The sequence below is a fragment of the Lepidochelys kempii genome, unplaced genomic scaffold (genome assembly GCF_965140265.1).
Source record: "Lepidochelys kempii isolate rLepKem1 unplaced genomic scaffold, rLepKem1.hap2 scaffold_109, whole genome shotgun sequence".
NCBI lineage: Eukaryota > Metazoa > Chordata > Testudines > Cheloniidae > Lepidochelys > Lepidochelys kempii.
In genome coordinates, this window is record NW_027333593.1 from 11,451 (window position 1) to 33,252 (window position 21,802).

General features: G+C 50.3%; 1 protein-coding gene across 1 annotated transcript; it reads right to left on the reverse strand.

The window, feature by feature from the left end:
• Nucleotides 1–404: 404 nt before the first annotated feature.
• LOC140904409 (class I histocompatibility antigen, F10 alpha chain-like) lies at nt 405–20,314 on the reverse strand. Its single transcript, XM_073326807.1, has 8 exons — nt 20,308–20,314; nt 19,623–19,886; nt 8,520–8,795; nt 6,621–6,896; nt 4,726–4,827; nt 4,276–4,308; nt 939–980; nt 405–703 (listed from the first exon to the last, which is right to left on the reverse strand). Exons 1-8 carry the CDS (start codon nt 20,312–20,314, stop codon nt 528–530), a joined length of 1,176 nt encoding a protein of 391 aa, XP_073182908.1. The 3' UTR covers nt 405–527.
• Nucleotides 20,315–21,802: the final 1,488 nt, after the last annotated feature.

Genomic DNA, 21,802 nt, shown 5'->3' on the forward strand with positions numbered 1-21,802 from the left:
CAGACGCACAAGCAGTTACTGCTGACAGACCTAGTGCCCCGTCCAGGGTGTGCAGACCGCACCGCACAGCCAGAGCACGGCGCCCACACTGAATGGGGCAAACACTGAACTCTGACTAACAGAGTTTTTATCCATTAAAATGTTGGAAATTATTTTGTGCAAATAAAACATTATTACAGAAAACTATGACACCTGAAAAGCAAACGTGGTTCAGTGAACAGAGAGACGAGGCCGGAAATCCCACATGGGACGCTCCAAGTTCCAGAGGAAAGCTAGGGAGGGGTTGACTGGTTCTTGTAGGGAGACAGAGCAGAGCTCATCCGTCTTCCTCTCGGGGGTCCCCTCAGGCCGTGGCACGGACTCCACCAGGCTCAGTTAAGCTGCAGAAGTTAAACACAGGCAACGTCTGTCAAAGGGAACCTGCCATCATGTTTTGCAATGACAGTGCATGCTGCGGTCGCCCGAGTGGCTGCAGGGTTCAGTGGACAAAATCTCTAGCCCCGCTGACAAAGCTTGTAGCTCCAGGGTCAGAGACCCAGGTTCCCGGAGCCCCAAGTGCTGGGCTCTGTCCCTGCTGCTTCCTCCCTGCAGTTCACTGGAGACTGTTCTCTGAAGCAGCTGGAGTTATCCTTGCAAAAGCTGAACTCAGCCCACGCTGTATCAGCAGCCACAGAGAAATCCCTCTCACTAGAGTCTTTCACACCTAAAGTCATGGCAGAGAAAACAAGGGGGATTTGGCTGCAAACCTGTTCCTGCACCCCCAGTGTGAATAAAAGGGAAATAAGAGATCCCGAACTCCCCTGTTCTGCTCCTTGGGGCTGGTTTGCTCGAGGGGATGGGCCAGGGAGACTCAGGGTCCAATGACTTGGACTAGGTCTCTCTCTCCAGAGGCCTCAGTGAGAGCAGTGAACCCCTAGGCTAGAGCCCCCGTCACTTACCCTGGGCAGATAGGTCAGAGCCACTAGATCCTTGGTCGTTTGCTGTGCAGAGGAGGAGGAGAAGAGAGAGTATATTAGCGTCTCTCACAGGGCAGGGTTTCAGCGTAGTTAGTACATACGGGGACTCCTATCCAAAGGGAACAGTCATCACCTGACTCTTCCCGAGCAGTGAGCTGGTTGGTGCAGAGACCAGTCTACAGGGCAGCTGCCCAGGATTTCCATTATTCACGTGGAAAAAACATCACCACTGCAGGGGGACAGCACTGCTCTGTGCTCTTCATGCCTCGTCAGAACGGGAGCCCAGACTACTCAACATTCAACGGCTGGCAAAGCAGGAGATGCTGGGCTAAGGATACTCCTGCCAAACAACCTCAACTCCGCCTCCTTTGGGCTGTGCCCCAGAGGGGTCCCTCACGCAGACCACAGACGTCACCCTCCCCCCGCCAATGAACAGCAATTCCCGTCTTAATCAATGGCGCTGCACCGAACAGTGTGGACGGTATGAAGAGGAATGCAGATTTGGGGTGGTGCTGGGCACACAGACAAGGGCAAGTTTGGTTTGGCATGGTGCTGGTCTACTTCCTGTTCCTATTCCCAGACCCACTGGGGCAGAGTTTGAGTTGCGTGGGAAGCATCATAATTAAGACCGTACCAAATTCACGGTCTGTTTTGGTCAATGTCAGTCACAGGATGTAAAAAATTGTCATTTTCATTATTTCAGCTATTTAAATCTGAAATTTCACAGCGCTGTACCTGTAGGGTCCTGACCCTAAAAGGGGCTGGGAGGAGGGGGGGCAGCAAGGTTATTGTCGATGGGTCACGGCATTGCCACCCTTACGTCTGCACTGCTGCTGGGGGGGCACTGCCTTCTGGGCTGGGTGCCTGGCCAGCAGCCACCGTTCTCTGGCTCCCCAGCTCTGAAGGCAGCACAGAAGTAAGGGTGGCTATACTGTGATCCCCTCCAATAATCTTGCAAACCCCCTCCGCCCCCCACAACCCTCTTCTGGGTCAGGACCCCCTGTTAGAGAAATGCAGGTCTCCCCTGTGAAATCTGTATAGATTTCATGGTCCGTGATGCGTTTTTTATGGCTGTGAATTGGGCCATAATATCTCTGCATATCCTGGTTTGCCAACCTTTGACTTCTGGGAATTAAACACTCCCATTCTGAAAGGACACAGGGAGCCCAGGGCATGGCTGAGCACCTGCCACCTTAACTCCCCATTAACAAAGCTCTTGCATGTGAATTTCCATGGTTCTGGAGTAACGAGAAGGAGGGAGGGAGGCAAGACTGAGGGCCAGCTGTAGGAGGTAGGGTGGTGCTCTGCGGAGGTTTTGTTGGCACTTCTCAAACCACCTCCGTTACCTGCTGGGGGACCCCTGAGAGCATAGAGAGAGAGCTGGATGACTACCCCCTAGCAGGGCCCGGCAGATCTGTGCACTTTATACTGGCTCTTCATACCAGACATTAGAGGGCCTCAGATGCAGTCGATAATTGATGTAAATATTTCCCATAGTTTTAGTCTTGATCCTGTTGGTAAAGCTAATTACAGGAGACAATTGAGGAGGGGATTTGAACTTGTTATCATCGAGGTGACAGAGTGGTGCTGATCTGAAGTCAGTGGAAAGACTCCCATTGGCTTCAAAGGCTTTGGATCAGGCCCAGATTTCACAAGCACCAAAACAACTTTCAGGTAAGTTAAAAGAAGTGTAACATTAAAAGCAGGTCAGACACCTTCAGGGTCACACTCAGCCACACACAGCACAGCTCTAGGGGGATAATAATTCAGCCCAAAACCACTGTATACATTCCTGACTATCGCCTTGTCTACACTACTAAAATTGGGACCCATGCCCGCAAGCCATGCAGTTCCACCAGAGAGAGCAGGGGTGGAGCAATTGAGGAGATGGGGTTCAGGTGTTTTTAACCCTTGTATCATCTAGGACTTCCTCGGAGCAAGGTTAGAGAACACGTGTCTACAGCCACTCTACACTACTGAAGAAGACCTCTGCTGGGAAAACAACACAGCAGGGCACAGATTATCCAACAAGTTCTTGGAATGTGTTGGAGACAATTTTTCTTTCAGAATGTGGAGAAAGCTATTAGGGGAGAGGCTGTTCTAGATTTGGTTTGACAAATAGGGAGGAACTGGTTGAGAATTTGAAAGTGGAAGGAAGCTTGGGTGAATGTGATCATGAAATGACAGAATTCATGATTCTAAAGAATGGTAGGAGGGAAAACAACACAATAAAATAATGGATTTCAAGAGGGCAGACTTTAGCAACTCCCTGAGTTTGCTAAGGTAAGATCCCATGGGAAGCAAGTCTAAGGGGAAAAACAGTTCAGGAGAGTTGGAAAGTTCTCAAGGAGACATTATCAAGAGCACAAGTGCAAATTATCCCACTGCACAGGAAAGAAATGAAGGATGGCAAGAGACCACGCTGGCTTAACCAGGAGATCTTCAATGATCTAAAAATCAGAAGAGAGTCCTACACAAAGTGGAAACTAGATCAAATTACAAAGGAAAACTGTAAACAAATAACACAAGTATGTAGGGGGAAAATTGGAAAGGCCAAGGTGCAAAACGAGATCAAACTAGCTAGAGACATAAAGGGTAACAAGAAAACATTCTACAAATACACTAGAAGCAAGAGGAAGACCAAGGACAAGGTAGGCCCATTAGTCAATGAGGAAGGAAAGATAATAACAGAATAGGTGAAAATGGGAAAAGGGCTAAATGACTTTTTTGTTTCAGTTTTCACCCAAACGTTTCATAGTGATTGGATGTCTGACATAGTGAACACCAGTGAAATTGAGGTAGAATCTGAGGCTAAAATAGGGAAAGAACAAGTTAAAAATTATTTAGACAAGTTAGAGGTCTTCAAGTCACCAAGGCCTGATGAAAAGCATCCTAGAATAGTCAAGGAACTGACAGAGGAGATATCTGAGTCAATACCTCAGAAAAGTCATGGAAGATGGGAGAGAGGACTGGAAGAGGTGGTTAAGCACTGGAATAAATTGCCTAGAGAGGTTGTGGAATCTCCCTCATTGGAGGATTTTAAGAGCAGGTTACTCAGGGATGGTCTAGATAATACCTAGTCCTGCCATGAGTACAGGGAACAGGATGAGGTGTCCTCTCAAGGTCCCTACAGGTCCTACGATTCTATGGTACTAGAGCAATAGTTGGACATTTCCCTAAAATCCTCAGTGTAGACAAGGCCTATGAGTGGGAGTGAGGATCTCCTGTCAGTGGCTCCAGGCTAAAATCCACAAGCAAATACTGATGGCCGTTCAGAGATGGCCACTTGAAAAGAGGCGATGGGTCTCTTGTCACTTACCCTGAGCTACAGCATAGCCATCTCCCTTCTTCCCTGCAGAGAGAAGGCAAATTTCAGTGAACGCAGCTCCCAAGGCAGGAACCGACTCTGAACTGTGTCCACAGCTCAGAAACCGGGCCCCTGGCCCAGCACAGCCCCCTGGCGCTCAGTAATGGACTCAAGGTCCCAGGCGCTCACAATTGGCAGGAGAGAAAGACACAATGAGACAGTTTCCACAGACCTCGGCGCACTGGGTGCTGAGCTCTTTGGAAAACCTAACACCATATAAACTGTAACCCGCACCCAGTTTCTGGGTCTGGCCTTCCAGCAGCTCCCATTGGGGGTCATTAGCTCAGTCCCGCAATGGGGCAGTTACACCAGACTGACACAGGCTCCTGAACTGCTGTTGCCCTTAGGCGGGTGTGCAGGGCCCGGCAAGTCCAGAGACTCCCCCCATCCCAGGCTCTTTACCTGGGCGTTTCTTTTTCCAGACGACTACTCCGATTATAACACCAATCAGGACAACTGCAGTGATAACTCCAGCCACAGTGGGAATCAGATTGTTATTTGGTTCTGAAATGGAATGGAAAGAATGATCAATGGGAAAAAATCCCCTTCCCCCCCACCACTAAAATCCCCCTTTCATCCCACTGCAGGGATCCGTCAGTCAGTTCCCCAAGTTAGGGCTGAGTCCTGCAACCCTCCACCCCTTCCAGTGCAACCACCAGGCATTGCACCCCACCATAGGAAGTCCTGGACACAGTCTCTACCACTTCCAGTCATAATAAATATTTAGCACTTAAACTCGAAGACTTTTATAACATTAACCAATCCTCAGAACTGTGGGAGAGCATGGATGTCAGTTTCATCCCTGCACGGGAAAGGGGGGAGACTTGCTGAAGATCACACAGTGAGGCAATGCAAGGCCAGGAATAGACCCCAGGAATCCTGACTTCCAGCCCCTCCTGCTCTAACCCACTAACCCCAACTCCCCTTCCAGAGACAGAACCCAGGAGTCCTGGCTCCCAGCCCCTAACCCTCCTTGACCAGGCTGACTTTCATGACTAATGGAACACAGTCCCACTGTGGGAATCTGGTGCCAAACTGGAAACTGACTTCAAAGCTCTGGATTTCTCTGCCATGAATGGAGTTACAGACACAATGCGTGTTTTTTGAGGGGGCAGGAAGTGAAGAGGGGAGGATAGAAATATTAATACTGTTTTTGGTTTATATAAACCTGTTAAACCCCGAGTTCTGTATACACTTTCAGTTTCACTAATCAGCTTCTCCTGTTGTCTGAAAGAGCCACATGATAATACAGCAAAAAGAAAAATATTTCGAAGAGAATAAGGAAATGTGGGTTATGACACAAAAATTGGCAGGGGGCGTAGTAGCAGGATTTTGATGTGAAACCATCTGCTGACGAGAGTCCCGGTGCAGGCTGCCCTCTCAGAAATTGTTTGCACTTCCAAATGCTGCATTTTTCCACATCCCATTTAACCAAGAAAAAAGATGGCTGGAAGGCAGCTCCATCTGTAATAAATTATTCCTAGACTTTCTTGTGCTAGGGGCATAGGAGACTCTCCCCCGTGATGCAGGGCTCTAATCTGCCTCCTCGCTCCATTCCAAGGCCATACTTCCCTTCCAGCATCACTGCGCACAGAAACAAGCTGCTCCCAACATTAAACCTCTCTCTCTGGCCACATGGGCAAGAATGAAGGGCCCGTAGAGCCATGTTTCTGAGAACCTGCTGAACCATAGGACTGGAAGGGACCTCGAGAGGTCGTCTAGTCCCGACCCCTGCACTCATTGCAGGACCATGAGTGCATGAAGTTGAGCGGGCTGCAAGCTGAAGCAAGACCAATTCTGACTGGAAATAAGGGGCAGATTTGATCTTCCCCTGGGATGTGGTAAATTCTCCATCCCCTGGAGACTTTACATCTGGAATGGGCATCTCTTTCTGAAGGATCAGGTCTAGTTTGCTCACAGATGACCAGACTGGATGCCAGGGTCCCTGGTGTGAATCCCCCCTGCCCTGGGTTGTGCAGGAGCTCAGATCAGATGATTAGAATGGTCCCTTCAGGCCTTAATGTCCGATTACTAATCTTCTCCCTTCAGAGACACTGTATTCCTGAGATATATCCAACAGTCCCAAAGGCAGTAAATCGGAGAGCAAGACATGAGTCCCAGGCACTGTGGGTCCCAACTCTAGCACAAGAACTTAACTGCAGAGGGACAGGGCCAAAAGGACCCTGAGGAAATTCCAGCTTCAGCCTAGAAATTTGAATGAGAATTTTTCAGCGGTTGAGTTTAATGGATTCCCCCTCTCCCACTAGGAAAAACAGACAAACACACAAACTCCTCACCCCAGGAGACGGAGAGTGGCTCTAACAGGCTTTCATGCTCCACGTGACATGAATAATGGGCTTTGATCTTGGGATCAATCTCCATTCTCACCCAGGTCTGGTAGGTCCCGTCCCCACTGGGTAGGATGCCTTCAGAGTAGGTCTCCTGCTGTCTGCTCTCCCCATTTCTCAGCCAGGTCACGGTGATGTCCCGGGGGTAGAACCCACTGACCTTACAGGAGAGGGTGGTGAGGCCGTCATGAGATGACCTGTCACTCACTCTAGCTGTTGGGCGCACTGGGAAAAAGAAGAAACTGATGTTAGTTGTTTTCAAGCTCTAATCCAGGCAGCCTTTGCTGGAGCTTTGCAGCATGAAATTCTGAGACCCCAGCAGGGGGAGAGGATGAGAGTCCATGAGACGGAATCCCTCTGGTGAGAGAGAATCACCATGTTAGAGAATTCCTGTGCTGAATTCCCAGCATCAGCAACGGTGAATCCTGAGTCCAGGTCCCTGAACTGGCTTCCGCTCCCAACTACAGTGACACAAGTACCTTGAAAGGCTTCACTAAACTCCAGATACGGATGTGAATCATGTGCCAGGTTTGTACCCATCTCCTTTCCATCCCTGGATTTGAAAGAGACAAAAATCTTGCCCTGGCCAGGGAGCAAAAAATGGACTGGATAAACTGACCAATTAAAGATGGAAAGTGACACACAGTGCTAAATTGCCCCTCAAACTAGCTAATATTAATTGGCTAATTTCTTATAGGTTGTTACCAAATCTATTTACCCCAATATTATGGATTTCAAAAGGATTTACCCTTATGTTCCCTTGGCACTGAAATACACATTACACTGCTGTGTGTGGCTTTTTCTTCTTGGCATTTGTAAAGATGTCAAAAAGGACAAGACAATGTTCTGCTGAGGGTTGTGAGAGAAATAAGCAACTAGTATAATTGTTGCAAAAAACTGGGTACAAATTTCAAGTAACCTTGAACAGCAAGTGCAAACTGTTCGGGAACGGAAAGGGTGTGTAATGATGCTAACTAATTTGGGAAATGTGTGTCCACAATAACAGACAAGGTACGTACATGGGTAATAGGGAGTTAACATTTTGAAGCAGACTACGCTGCAACTGTCCTCCTGAGTCAGAGTGGTAAAGCATTTATCCTCTTCCCTTCTATGTTTGTGCTGATTAATCTTTAACTAAAAAGCTTTGGTAATAAATGTGACTGATTGTGATTATCTGATGTCTTATTGATAAAAGAATCAAGTAAGTAAGTATGAAAGTGTTGCAGCAAAGGTAGGTCTGGAGAGGGAAAGCTTTAAGGACAAGGGGAGCCTTCTTCCAGATTAGTATGGGGAGGGCAATTCCACATGGAGGGGATGGCATAGAAGGAAGCACATAGATGTCTGTGGGAAAAGTTTGGACAAAGAGGCAACAAGGACAAAACGCCTATCATTGGTGGAACACGGGCTGGGGGGGTCACACAACAAATATGATGGTGCAGAGAGCGAACGAGGAAGAATTACATGGTGAATGAAGCTTGGTGTCCACAGAAGTGGTGGCACTTCCATAATTAATCAAAGTGCTCTAACATGCACACACACAGGTATATTGCCTTGATAACTACTGTGTCACACCAGGGGAAGAGCTAGAATTTGTGCTGTAAATTTGGGCTCATTTGGTCAAGTGACTCTGGAGATACAGCTTCTCTACAGTGAGCTGCTTTTAACATTTTTAATTTCTTCTCTTCTTTTCCAGCAGAGCTCAGGGAGAAGGGGTTGTTTTCCCACCCATCCCTGGTGCAAGGTTCGCTGAACTGCCCCCTACCCCCCTGCTCCATTTTGGAGCTGGGGATGGGGAATGGAGATGTAACTTGTAGTGACCTCCTGTGTGGAGCTTGTCCCCCATCTTACCTTTCCTCTGTAGAGTCTCCTTCCCGTACTCTAGAGAATTCCTTAGCCAGGGAATACATTCCTCCTCCAGGTAGTGTTTCCACCGCTGGTTGTCAAATACTTCAACATCCCATCTCCTTTTGGTGATCTGAGCCCCAATATCTGCTGCTACCCAAGTCACGGTCTCCTTATCGAAGGTAAGAAAGTCGCGTCCGTCATATGAATCCTGGTAAAACCCCCAAGTGGTGTTGTCTTCCCGGAGATCACAGCCGTATATCGTCTGGATAATGTGAAACCCTGAAACACAGCCCAGGGTCAGCAGCAGCCTCTCTCTGAAAATCTTACCAGGACCCCACTGCAGGTAGCCCAGTGGGTCCTCCCCTTGCTACTGGGCCCTCCGTCCCCTGAGAAATGGGGTTCCCACTTATGCTGCTGGGTCGTAAACCCTCTCAGCTCCTTTCAGGAGGGAACCCAAAACCTCAGGGGGGCCCACGCTCCATCTGTTGGGTCTTTGTACACTAAAGACCATCCACTACAGAGAGTTCACAACTTTTAAGGAGTACCTCATTGCTGCTTGTTCTTGTACACTCCCTGCAGGGGGTGCAGGGTGGCATGACCCCAAAGGGAGTACTCCAGATATTGCAGGGGTCTATCCCCCTGCAGCTCTCTTCTGCTCTCTGAGGATTCCCTCAGTTCTGGTAGTGAGGATCATTCTGGAGAAGAGAGAGTGTGCAGGGTGTCTGTACCCCCGCTCTCCTGCTCTGGTTGTATTAATTTTGCAGGATCCTCAGGGTCACTTGGTCCCCCACCTCCTCCATTCACAGTAACCCCATGTCCCTGTGGGGAGGGGGTACAGGAGGTCTGTCCCCCACACTAAGCTCTGCTCTGGTTTAATGACCTCACAGAATCCCCAGGGTCCCTCTGTTTCCCTGCCCCATCTTCCCCATGCCCCCAACTCAATCTAGGAATGGCAAAGCACCAACTTCGGATGCTTGGCCTCTTTTTCACATGGCCACTGTCTCCAGGTGATTCCCATTGCGGCCCTTAGTTCAGCTGGCCACCATTTTCCCACAGCCAGGCTAATCTTCACAAGAGCAGCCACCATCTCGCACACAACCAAGAGCAGACTCAGTTAATACAGCCACCCCTGGGCTGATAGGAGGCAGGGAGGGAGATGTGGACAGGAAGGAGAGTCTAGGGGAGAGGGAGGGAGGCTGTGGGGAACAGAGAACACTGTGGGGATCACAAGGAAGACTGAAACGCGTGGGGAATGGATCAGACCCCTCGCTTGGCAAACAGGGCAGAATGTGGGGGCACAAAAATACCCCACACAGGGTCCCAAATATTTTCACTCCTCCCTCACCCTGCATTAGATACATTGAGGTAAACGCCTAGATTTTCAACAATCATTAGTGATTTTGGGTGCCCAGCTGAGACCTTTTAAAGGGGCCTGATCAGAAAGTGGGAGCACCTGGCCGCTGAATATCAGACACCCAAAACATCACTAATCGCTTTTGGAAAAACGTCGGCCAAGGGATTAAAATACAATTTGGGGTCACAGCCACAGGTGAGAGCCAAGCCCACTAAGCTGTGTCCCTGAACTATGCCCCAGGTTTGGATAAAAACCAATTACTAACCTTCCTGTAACGGTTGTTCTCAGAGATGTGTTGCACACGTCCATTCCACGCTAGGTGTGCGTGCCCCGCACACAGTCGCTGGAAATTTTTCCCTCAGTGATACCCCTCAGGCCGGCTCTCGCACACTCTAGTACCATGTGCTCATATCACAGTGTGAAGGGACCCGTTTACTCTGCACCTTCTCAGTTCCTTCTTGCCAGTGTGACAAAATTCCTCCTCTCCCTTGGTGGGTCTTGCACTTATTGGTGGATTTGCTCACCTTGGAGCTTCACAGCAGCCCGCAGTTTGGCCGTTTTCATGAACCCACAGTTCAGGTTGACTCCTCCTGTGTCTGACCAGGAGTTGGGAGGATTTGGGGGGAACCCGGGCCCGCCCTCTACTCCGGGTTCCAGCCCAGGGCCCTGTGGAATGCAGCTATCTAGAGTGCCTCCTGGAACAGCTGTGTGACAGCGACAACTCCCTGGGCTACTTCCCCATGGCCTCCTCCCAACACCTTCTTTATCCTCACCGCAGGACCTTCCTCCTGGTGTCTGGTAATGCTTGTACTCCTCAGTCCTCCAACAGTCCACGGTCTCACTCTCAGCTCCTCGTGCCTCTTGCTCCCAGCTCCTCACATGCACACCACAACTGAAGTGAGCTCCTTTTGAAACCCAGGTGCCCTGATTAGCCTGCCTTAATTGATTCTAGCAGCTTCTTGATTAGAAGACATGGGTTGCAGCCATGCAGACAGCAGAACTGCTGACATTTCCTGTTCTGTCTGGTTGTGAACAGTTCTACAAGTGGAGTACCCCACCACTGGAAACTGGCCCGTGCTATGTCGGGGCATAGGGACCATTCGCAGTGAGAAGAGCTGATCTGCCAGCTCGTTCTGGGCTCCCAAAAGGTGAGAAGCTTCAAGCTGGATTGAGCGCTTTATGCAGAACTCCCACAGGCAAATGGCCTCCTGACACAGGGGGGAGAAGAGTGGGCCGTCTCTGCCTGTTGATGTAAAACATGGCTGCCATATTCTCTGTAAGAACTCGCACCACCTTGCTTGCGATGGGGGATAAGAACACCTGACGTGCTAGGCGGACCGCCCTGAGCTCTCTGATGTTCATCCCTAGCAAGAGTTCCTGCTGGGACCACTGACCTTGTGTCCTGAGGTGCCTGAGATGGGCCCCCAACCGAGCATGGATGCATCCAAGATTAGATACTGAGGGTTGGGGCCTGACGAAGGGAACGCCCAAGGCTACCAACCAGGGATCTGTCCACTAGTCGAGGGGGACGAGGACTGGGACAGGCACTGTGAGCACCGAGTCCAGTACACTGAGGCCAGCCAAGCCTGAAGGGTTCTGAGGTGCAACCTCGCATACCACACCACATATATGCACGCGGCCATGTGACCCAACACCCTAAGTGGGCCTTGACCCATGATGACATTGACTAGAAGTGGGCTTCTGGGAGGAAGGCCCTGGCGTGGGTAGAATCGAGCACCACTCTGATAAACTCTTTAAAAAAGGGAAGAAGGAGGATCCTGGGAACTACAGGCTAGTAAGCCTCACTTCAGTCCCTGGAAAAATCATGGAGCAGGTCCTCAAAGAATCAATCCTGAAGCACTTACATGAGAGGAAAGTGATCAGGAACAGTCAGCATGGATTCACCAAGGGAAGGTCATGCCTGACTAATCTAATCGCCTTCTATGATGAGATTACTGGTTCTGTGGATGAAGGGAAAGCAGTGGATGTATTGTATCTTGACTTTAGCAAAGCTTTTGACACGGTCTCCCACAGTATTCTTGTCAGCAAGTTAAGGAAGTATGGGCTGGATGAATGCACCATAAGGTGGGTAGAAAGTTGGCTAGATTGTCGGGCTCAATGGGTGGTGATCAATGGCTCCATGTCTAGTTGGCAGCCGGTGTCAAGTGGAGTGCCCCAGGGGTCGGTCCTGGGGCCGCTTTTGTTCAATATCTTCATAAATGATCTGGAGGACGGTGTGGATTGCACTCTCAGCAAATTTGCGGATGATACTAAACTGGGAGGAGTGGTAGATACGCTGGAGGGCAGGGATAGGATACAGAGGGACCTAGACAAATTGGAGGATTGGGCCAAAAGAAATCTGATGAGGTTCAATAAGGATAAGTGCAAGGTCCTGCACTTAGGACGGAAGAATCCAATGCACAGCTACAGAGTAGGGATCGAATGGCTAGGCAGCAGTTCTGCGGAAAAGGACCTAGGGGTGACAGTGGACGAGAAGCTGGATATGAGCCAGCAGTGTGCCCTTGTTGCCAAGAAGGCCAATGGCATTTTGGGATGTATAAGTAGGGGCATAGCGAGCAGATCGAGGGACGTGATCGTCCCCCTCTATTCGACATTGGTGAGGCCTCATCTGGAGTACTGTGTCCAGTTTTGGGCCCCACACTACAAGAAGGATGTGGATAAATTGGAGAGAGTCCAGCGAAGGGGAACAAAAATGATTAGGGGTCTGGAACACATGAGTTATGAGGAAAGGCTGAGGGAACTGGGATTGTTTAGTCTACAGAAGAGAAGAATGAGGGGGGATTTGATAGCTGCTTTCAACTACCTGAGGGGTAGTTCCAGAGAGGATGGTTCTAGACTATTCTCAGTGGTGGAAGAGGACAGGACAAGGAGTAATGGTCTCAAGTTGCAGTGGGGGAGGTTTAGGTTGGATATTAGGAAAAACTTTTTCACTAGGATGGTGGTGAAACACTGGAATGCATTGCCTAGGGAGGTGGTGGAATCTCCTTCCTTAGAAGTTTTTAAGGTCAGGCTTGATAAAGCCCTGGCTGGGATGATTTAATTGGGTATGGGTCCTGCTTTTGAGCAGGGGGTTGGGCTAGATGACCTCCTGAGGTCCCTTCCAACCCTGATATTCTATGATTCTATTATTCTAAACTCTATCCTCTGAGCCAGGAAGAGCGTTGACTTCTGCTCGTTTATCAGCAGGCCCAGTGCTCGAAAGGTTGTTTGAACAAGGTGAATGCTGGCTTTCACCTGGGACTTGGACTGGCCATTGACCAGCCAGTCATTGAGGTACGGATACACCTATACCCCTCGCCTTCTCAGGAAGGCTGCCACTACTATGCATTTCATAAAGACCCATTTGGCTGCTGACAGGCCGAACAGGAGGATGGTGAACTGGGAGTGAGTCTGGTTCACAGCAATCCCGAGAAACCTTCTGTGGCCTCGGAAAATAGAGATGTGGAATAGGCATCTTTCAAATAGACGGCAGCGTACCCGTCCCCTGCATCCAGGGAAGGAATGATGGAGGCGAGGGAGACCATGCGCAACTTCAGCCTTTGAGGTGTTGCAGGGCTAGAATGGGTCAGAGACCCCCTTTGACACTCAGGATTAATGAATTGTGATGTTGTACTCCATATGCTTTATGGAAATATGCTTATGAATGTGAATATGATGTACCTGGAATATGCTTTATGCAAAAGGTCTCTTGATTGATGTCATTAGAAAGCTTGTAATCTACTGCATATGTTCATCCTATTTGTTTGCATGTATTATTTCTATGCCTGGAGTTGGGGAAATAAGATATAAACTTGTATCACTGTTGTAGTCACTCCAGGTGAGGGCCATCAATGGGGCATTAGGAACTTGATGGCTCCCATTGATTAGGACAATTGATGGTAAATGATTTACCTGAAAGCCTTCCTGTGTAGTGGGGGCCAACCCAGGAGGAATGGGGACTTGAGGTCTCAGAGACAGGTGACCATGTCACCTGGTAGTGAAATCCATCTTAAATCTGGTACTTTTCCATTTAGCAGGAGGGGCGGGGACCCGGAGAGACAAAAGATTCCCGCCCTGTGCCAAAGTTATAAAAGGGGGTGGAGCAGGACAAAGGGGGCTGCCAGTCATGAGAAAACCCCTGCTTATCACCTGAGATGTCTGCTGGATCTAACAACGACTGTACTGGGGAAAGGATTGGTCTCAGACTAGGAAAGAGTCCAGCCTGTGAAGTAAACTTATTGGAACATTTTTGAGGGTGAAATATTTCCTGTAATCAGTTTCTTAATGTATTCGGCTTAAAATTGCGTGTTTTGTTTCATTTTGCTCTGTGACTTACTTCGTTCTGTCTGTTATTACTTGAAATCACTTAAATCCTACTTTTTATACTTAATAAAATCACTTTTGTTTATTAATAAACCTAGATTTCAGAGTAGCAGCCATGTTCGTCTGTATTCGCAAAAAGAAAAGGAGTACTTTTGGCACCTTAGAGACTGACCAATTTATTTGAGCATAAGCATCCGATAAAGTGAGCTGTAGCTCAAGAAAGCTTATACTCAAATAAATTGCTTAGCCTCTAAGGTGCCACAAGTACTCCTTTTCTTTTTGCAAAGAAACCTAGAGTAAGTGATTAATACCTGGGGGAGCAAACAGCTGTGCATCTCTCTCTATCAGTGTTATCGAGGGCAGACAATTTATAAATTTACGCTGTATAAGCATTATACAGAGTAAAACAGATTTATCTGGGGTTTGGATACCATTGGGAACTGGGTGTCTGGGCACTGGAGACCGGTAACCTGCTGAGCAGTTTTCAGCTAAAGTCTGCAGCTTTGGGAGCGTGGCCCAGACCCTGGGTCTGTGTAAACAGGCTAGCATGTCTGGCTGAACAAGACAGGGTCCTGGAATTCCCAAGCTGGTAGGAAAAACTGGCTCAGAGATGATTTCAGCACATCAGTGACAGTCCCAAGGGGATCTCTGTGACCAAACCTGTCACAGGAATAACGAGAGTGAAACCCTTTCCCTCTTAAGTTCCAAGGCAGCTCTCCACGGCTCCTACCTGGAGAAGACCTTGCACATCCTGGGCTAAAAGTTGCTCATGAGAAGGGTTCCTGAAGAGGGTTGGGGTTGGGGGGTAGGAGGGAGGCATGGAAATGAACTGAAGTGTATAACCCTCCTCCACCGTACTCAGTCTGTGCTGATAAGGGACCATGCCGAGCTGAAACAGGAAACATGGTCCATAAACAACGGGGGAGCAGGATCCAGTATGGGGACTAGTGTAATGCCCTCGGGCGCCCTGTCAAAAGTTCTGCTTGGCGCCCTCTGAGTATCTGTGAGAGCCAGGCAGCGAGGCTGAGGCAGAGAGGGGCAGCTGTCTGCACCTACAATCGCTGTTCTGCTTTTTGAACAAATCCTGACAAGGCGGTGGGCCTGGGAAGCGGGCAGGCTATTGGGGCTTAAAATGTTTCCTCGAAGGCACCAGGGCAGGGAGATTCAAGGACTTGAGGCTGGCTCTGGAGGCCTTCAGGCTGTGAAGTTTGCCGTCCATCTGCTCTGAGAAGAGCGAAGTCCTTCCAAACGAAAGATCTGTAGGCCAGAGGAGTGAAGCCAGGAGCCCCTTTTCATGGGCACTGCTGATGCCATAGCCCCGGCTGCCGCATCCGCTGTGTTAAGGGTGGCTTGTGGGGAATCCCTGGCCATCACCTTCCCTTTCACCAGAGCAACAATCTCCTGCCTGGACTCTTGGGGAAGCGAGTCTTTACATTACAACATGGAGTGAAAGTCATATCTGCCCAGCAGGGAATGTTGGCTGGAGCTGTAGTCCATTGGTAGAATACATTTTCCTACAAAAATGGTCTTGCTTTTTTGAGTCTTTTGACTTCGGCATTGCTCCTTACAACCCTGGCCTTTCCCTCTCACTGGCTGCCGAGGCCACCAAGGATCCGGGAGGGGGATGGAAACATACGCACTCCTACCCTTTGGTGGAGACATAGTACTTCCTATCTGCCTTCCTTGACGTGGGGGCAGTGAGGAAGGGGTCCGCCACAGAGTTTTAACTGGACCCATGATGGCCTCATCGAAAGGCAGAGCTACCTTCAACGCGGCCACTGCTGCCCAGATGTTGACCAGGCTGTGGGAGGATTTTTTTAACTACCTCCACTTCCAGCCCTAAGCTTGAGACCACCTTCTTCCATAACTCCTGGTGAGCCTTGAAGTGTCCTGGGGCGGCAAAACACCCATCCCTGCCTCTTCTGGGGGGTTGAGGGGAGGAGGCAGCCTCCATCATCATGGGACCTTCCTCCTCTCTTTCTGCACCAACCAAATCCCGTAGCTCCAGGTTCTGAGAGTCGGTACCTGGCTCAATATCGTAGTCGGGATCAGCTGCTGTTCTGTGTGACAGAGGAATCCTTCTCTCAGACGCCACTGAGTAGGACCACCTAGATGGGGGGCCAGGCAGCAGAGGAAAACCCCAGGGGTTCCAAAAAGGCCATTGTATCTGCATTGGCCATTGGCCACTGGGCAGGCGATCAGAGGAACCCCCACCCCGGGATCCACCATTGCATAGGGCTGATTGGTGAGGTTCTGGTACCAGTCCCTCAACTAGGTGAAAGATTCAAACTCCAACTTGGATGATGAGTCATCTTGTGGGGATGAGCGGTGTGTGATACCCGTCAGCTCCAAGGGACGGTGCTGAGGATCCAGGGATCGGGGCCGAGATGGGGAAGCCTGCTTCAACATAAGCAGAGAGCAAGGGGCCTGGTACCAAATAGGAGCTTGAGGCAACATGCTCCCTTCTGCTTCCCCCACTGCTGGCACCAAGTGTTATACCGCCGGCAACAGTGGTAATGAACATGCCAGAAAGTCCCTGGCCACCACAGGCGGCTCTGGGATGGATGGTACCGCAACCCTGCTGGTGCTTCACTGTCCCTCTGGTGCCGGCGGCTGGTTGGGCACTGGACTCCACAGAGCCTGTGGACAGGGCGGAGTTGGTTTCACCTGAGGAGCAGGATCAGAGGAGTGACCAGACACAGGTTGCACTCCCCTGCACTCCCCATGCTTGTCCATTCTTAGAGATGGGGAACCTCTCAGACAACTGCTGCTTATGTTTCTTTCTTGGCCCTGGGCATGAGGAATGGTGCTGAGAGTCCCATATGGACTCTCTCTGCAGCAGCTCTTCATACCAACACTGAGGTACACGCTGCCAAGTTTGGCTGACTCGGCTCTGAAGAAGGTCTGAGTGCGGCTTCCATCAGGAGGGACTTCAGCCTGGCCTCCCTGTCCTGTTTCATAGGTGGACTGAACCAGTGGCAGAGCTGACTGCGATCCGCAAGAGGAGTCTCACCCAAGCACTTTAGACAGCTAGAGTGCAGGTCGCTCAAAGGCATGGGCTCGCCACAGGAGACCCCGGGTATGAAGCCTGGAGACTAAGGCTTGCCCAGTTCCAGGGGCAGAAGAAACTCAGTTGGACTCTCGTAGCAAACTATTTACACCAATCAAGTAAAGTCAAAAATGAGAAAATAACTGAGGGGAAAAGGGATGGAGTAACAACAAGAGAACCACTGAGAATCTTGAGAGATGCAGGGCGGCTGCTCACAGAACACGCAGGGATCCCAAGCCAGGGGCCCGAGAGGAGTGGGGTGCGTTAAGCCTCCCCACCCACCCCTCTTCTCCGTGTTGCATTCCACACAGATGAGTTTATAATTTAAAAAAGCAGATACACTTGGGGTTTGAGAAACAGCTTTTTAAAGCCTAGAATGAAGGTTTCTATATATAAACCTGAGCATGGTGATGATGAGCAGGGTGGGAGCACTGAGGGGGACTCACAGGGACCAGAACCCGAATTCCCGCGTGTGTGTGTTGAGGGCAGGGAATGGTCCCTAGAGAGGGAAACATTGTTGGTGGCCAAGATGCAGGACTCAGGACAGTGTCCGGAGAGCTGGCAGACCCAGGACTGCGAGGAAGGGGTAAATGGCGGGAGTGGGGCAGGAGGGGGCAGTCAGGACAGTGGTGGGGGAGGGGGCGGTGGGGACAGAACAGCAGCTCCCCAGCGCAGGGTTAGGGGCAGGTGAATGGAGCCCCTCTCTCAGCACTGGGGAGGCCAGTGTCCGTGTGAGCAGGTCAGGCTGGACGGGCTGAGCAGCAGGGGACCAAGGGGCGAGACTAGTCAGGAGAGGGTTAAACTAGCTACAGAGGGGGCAGGCTAGGGGGGCAGACACTAGGCAACCCTCCGCCCTGTAGCTTAGTCCCGGGGCAGGGGCACCAGGAACCCAGGTGTCCAGGATAGGATGGGAATTAGTTCTCATTGCTGCTGTCTCAGTGCTGGAGGCGGGAGGGTACCAGGAGAGTTGGGGACTCTCCTGGGTGAGCACCAATGTGACAGGCCAGTACCACTGACACGGGGGAATCAGGGGACTGGGGAGTGAAAATCCCTGTCAGGAAGGGCAGAGCAATTACATCAGAGAGACCCTCACCTGCCAGGAACAGTTCAGCAGCGCCAGGCATTGAACACTTATGGATGGATCATCCCCGTGCTGAGTGAGACAGCACAATCCGGGGGCCTGGCCAGGTGGCTACAGCCCCACACATCAGGGACCGAGCAGGAAGAATGGCTCTTTATACATGTATCGATAGTGTGCAGGGGAACCTGCCTGACCCTGGGGGCTCCAACCGGGGGACACGGGCTGGGGTTTCTGCTGCCGGGGTAAGGACCCGGGAGTCTCTGCACGCTGCAGGGGCTGATTCTCTCACTAACTCTCCAGCCCCAGTCGATGTCAGACCCTCACTCTGCGGAGTGAAGAGGAATCTGACCTTTGATAAACTCACTCTGGAAATAAGACAAAACGGACAATGAAGGAGGCTCACCGGTGAACAGCTTCTCCCCATGGCTGGGGTGAATGCAGCACTGCCCGCTTTTGTGACTTTACCGTGCGTCTCATGATGTTGGGTGGTTTTATTAAATCCCCAGTTCCTGGACTCATGGGATTAGAGGAGAGTCTCAGCTCTCTTTTCTTACAGTAGTAACTTCTAGTCCTTCTAGGAGCAGGGAAAAACCCGGAAATGTGTCCCCTAAAGGCTCAAACCAGAGGGCAAATAAAAATAAGCTCCAATATTACTCCCAATAAGCTCCCAAAATACTCATGACATTTAAGCCAAAATCAGAATTTTCAAGGCCAGACTTGTAATGTCTGAACACTTGGGGCTGTCCCTATTGGGATTCCCCATCACTTGGTGTCTGGGAAATGAGACAAAACGTCTCAGAGCCCTGTTCTAGCTCTAGGGTCTGACAGAGTCACTGTCATAGCTGGAAGCAACAAACCCCTCCGTGCAGGAATCGCTGGGTGCCATTCTCTGGCCTGGGTGACCAGGAGGTCAGTCTAGCCGGGTCTGCTGGGAACTTCTGGCATTCGCACCTCTGCCGCTCTGCCTGTGAAATAACCAGACACGAGGGGCGGGGGGGGGATCCCCCGAAGGGCAGCAGAGACAGCTGTAAGTGGGACTGGTAGCAGAAATCTGGGGTGTTTGGGGAGGGTCAAAAAAAAGGTCTTTTGCATGAACCCTCCACCCTGCAGCCCCTCCCCCTGCCCCATGTCCCTTTGTCCCCCACATTCACACGGACTCCAGCAAGAAAATGCCCCTGTGGGCTGTCCCTTCCCCCCATCCCCAACACGCATCCCCGTGTCCCTTCAGCCTGTTTACATCCACCGCACCCCCCACCCCATGTCCCTGCGTCCCTAGGTCAGGTCGTGTCCCGCACTCACCCTCGTTCTGGTTGTAGAGCTGACCCAGGGTGTTCAGACTTGCGTTGTACCATTTCTGGTAGCGCTGTGCGCACCAGGTCCTCTTGTCCCAGAACTCCGGACCCTCGTTCTCCGCCATCCACGCTGGGCGAGGCTCCGCCCTCTGCGTCCCGCTGGTGTAGACGTAGGTGACCTGATCGTCCACGTACACAACACGGCTGTACCAGGGCAGCCCCGGGCCGGGCTCCGACACCACCGTGTCCAATACGCGCAAGGAGTGCTGGCCTGGGGGGGAATGGGGGAGGGGAGAGTCAGACCCAACCAGACCCTGCCAGGGAGCCCCTGGCAATACACAAGAGGCGCCGCCAGCCCTCAGGAGCGCTCCTGTGGGAGGGAGACCTGGGACGGGGCTCACAGAACGGCCTGACCGGGGAGCAAGAGAGGGTGGGGTAGAAGAAGAAAGAGAGCAGGGCCGGAGTGTGGTGTGGGGAAAAGGAAGGGATGTTATGGGAGAGGGTGGGGCAGAAGGACTGGGGGATAGGAGATGCTTCACAACATCCTCTGGAAAGGAGTTCCACTGGTTGACTGTGTATTGTGTGCAGAAATACCTCCTTTTGTTTGTTTTAGACCTGCTGCCTATTAATATCCTTGGGTGAGCCTTAGTCCTTGTGTTACGTGAAGAGGTAAATATTCACTTTCCCCATACCCGCCATGATGAAGACTATGATTTGGTCATGGATATTTTTAGTGAAAGTCCTGGACAGGTCACGGGCAACAAAGAAAAGCTCACGGAAGCCCGTGACCTGTCCATGACTTTTACTAAAAGTATCCATGGCAAAACGGGGAGCTCAGCTGCATGACCCACACACCACCTGCAGGGGCTAGGCAACTGAGGGCCACTCAGAACTGCAGGGTCCCTCTGCTGCCTACGGCAACTGGGAGCGGTTGGTCCCCCCACAGCCCATGGAGGCCCCCCCGCCGCTCCCGGCTGCTGCAGGTGGCAGGGGGACCCCACAGCTTCCGGCCGCCACGGGCTGAAGTCGTGGAGTTTGCTGGAAGTCACAGATTCCGTGACTTCCGCGACCTCTGTGAAAAAAACATAGCCTTAGTCTTGATTTCGTAGACTTTCATCATATCCCCCTTAGTCATCTCTTTTCCACCCTGAAAAGTTCCAGTCTTATTAATCTCTCCTCATGTAGCAGCCATTCCATACCCTGATCATGTTTGTTGCCCTTTTCAGTACAATTCCAATATATCTTTTTTCAGAGGAGATGACTACATCTGCACGCAGTATTCAAGATGTGGGCGTCCCATGGATTTATAGAGAGGCAATATGACATTTTCTGTCTTATTCTCAATCCCTTTCCTTATGATTCCCAACATTCTGATAGCTTGTTTGATTGCCACTGCACTTTGAAAAAAACAAGGAGTCCTGTGGCACCTTAAAGACTAACGCATTTATTTGAGCATAAGCTTTCGTGTATGCATCTGACGAAGTGGGTTCCAGCTCACGAAAGCTTATGCCTGTTAGGATATAGACATTCAGGCCTGTCTCAGAATGAGAACCTGGGGATAAGGGTTCCCAACTGTTTCAACCCAGGGAGCCTACTCTTGGCTCAGAGCTAACAATGTCCTTTTCTTCTTTTCCTTCTTCTTTTTCTCGGTTTACTTAATTTGCTGCTTGTAGCCTATACTTTAAACTGACCTGACAGGCTTAATTGGTTTCTTTCCACCTCTCCCCCTGCCTTTTCACACTTTTGTTTTTCTGAAGTTTTAATGGAGGGTACTTTGGATACTTATGTGAGATGTTTTTGGTTATTTTGGACAAAGTATGAGGGAGGTCTGCCGTATTCCACCAGAATTTTTGGAGTAAAAGATCCATGAGCATCCATGGAGACAAATGTTTTATGGCCTCTTTGAACAGTCTCAAGGTAAAGACAGCACAGGTTAAGGCAGCTGTGTGGCAATAATTGTACTTGGTGACTAAGTTGTTACAGACAAATTGCTCTTCCTTAAAGAACTAAATGTAAGAGTAAGTGATTTAAAGAAGTGAGTGAAAAGTTACAAATAGTTTTTGCAAAAATTGATAATACAGGGTTTGCAGGAAAGTAAACATTTGGGAGTTGTGGAAATGGTAAAAGGTAACTGTTGTGAAGACGTTAAAAGAGTGACAGCTGTGGTGTTACAAGAAGGAAGTTTTT

Bases quoted from the DNA above. Each gene is read 5' to 3' on its own strand.
- LOC140904409 (XM_073326807.1), bottom strand. The intron at 8,796-19,622 runs GTGAGTGCGGGA...GCTGTGTTTCAG, and splicing joins GCTCTACAACCAGAACGAGG to GGTTTCACATTATCCAGACG. The intron at 704-938 runs GTAAGTGACGGG...CCATGACTTTAG, and splicing joins CTCTGACCTATCTGCCCAGG to GTGTGAAAGACTCTAGTGAG.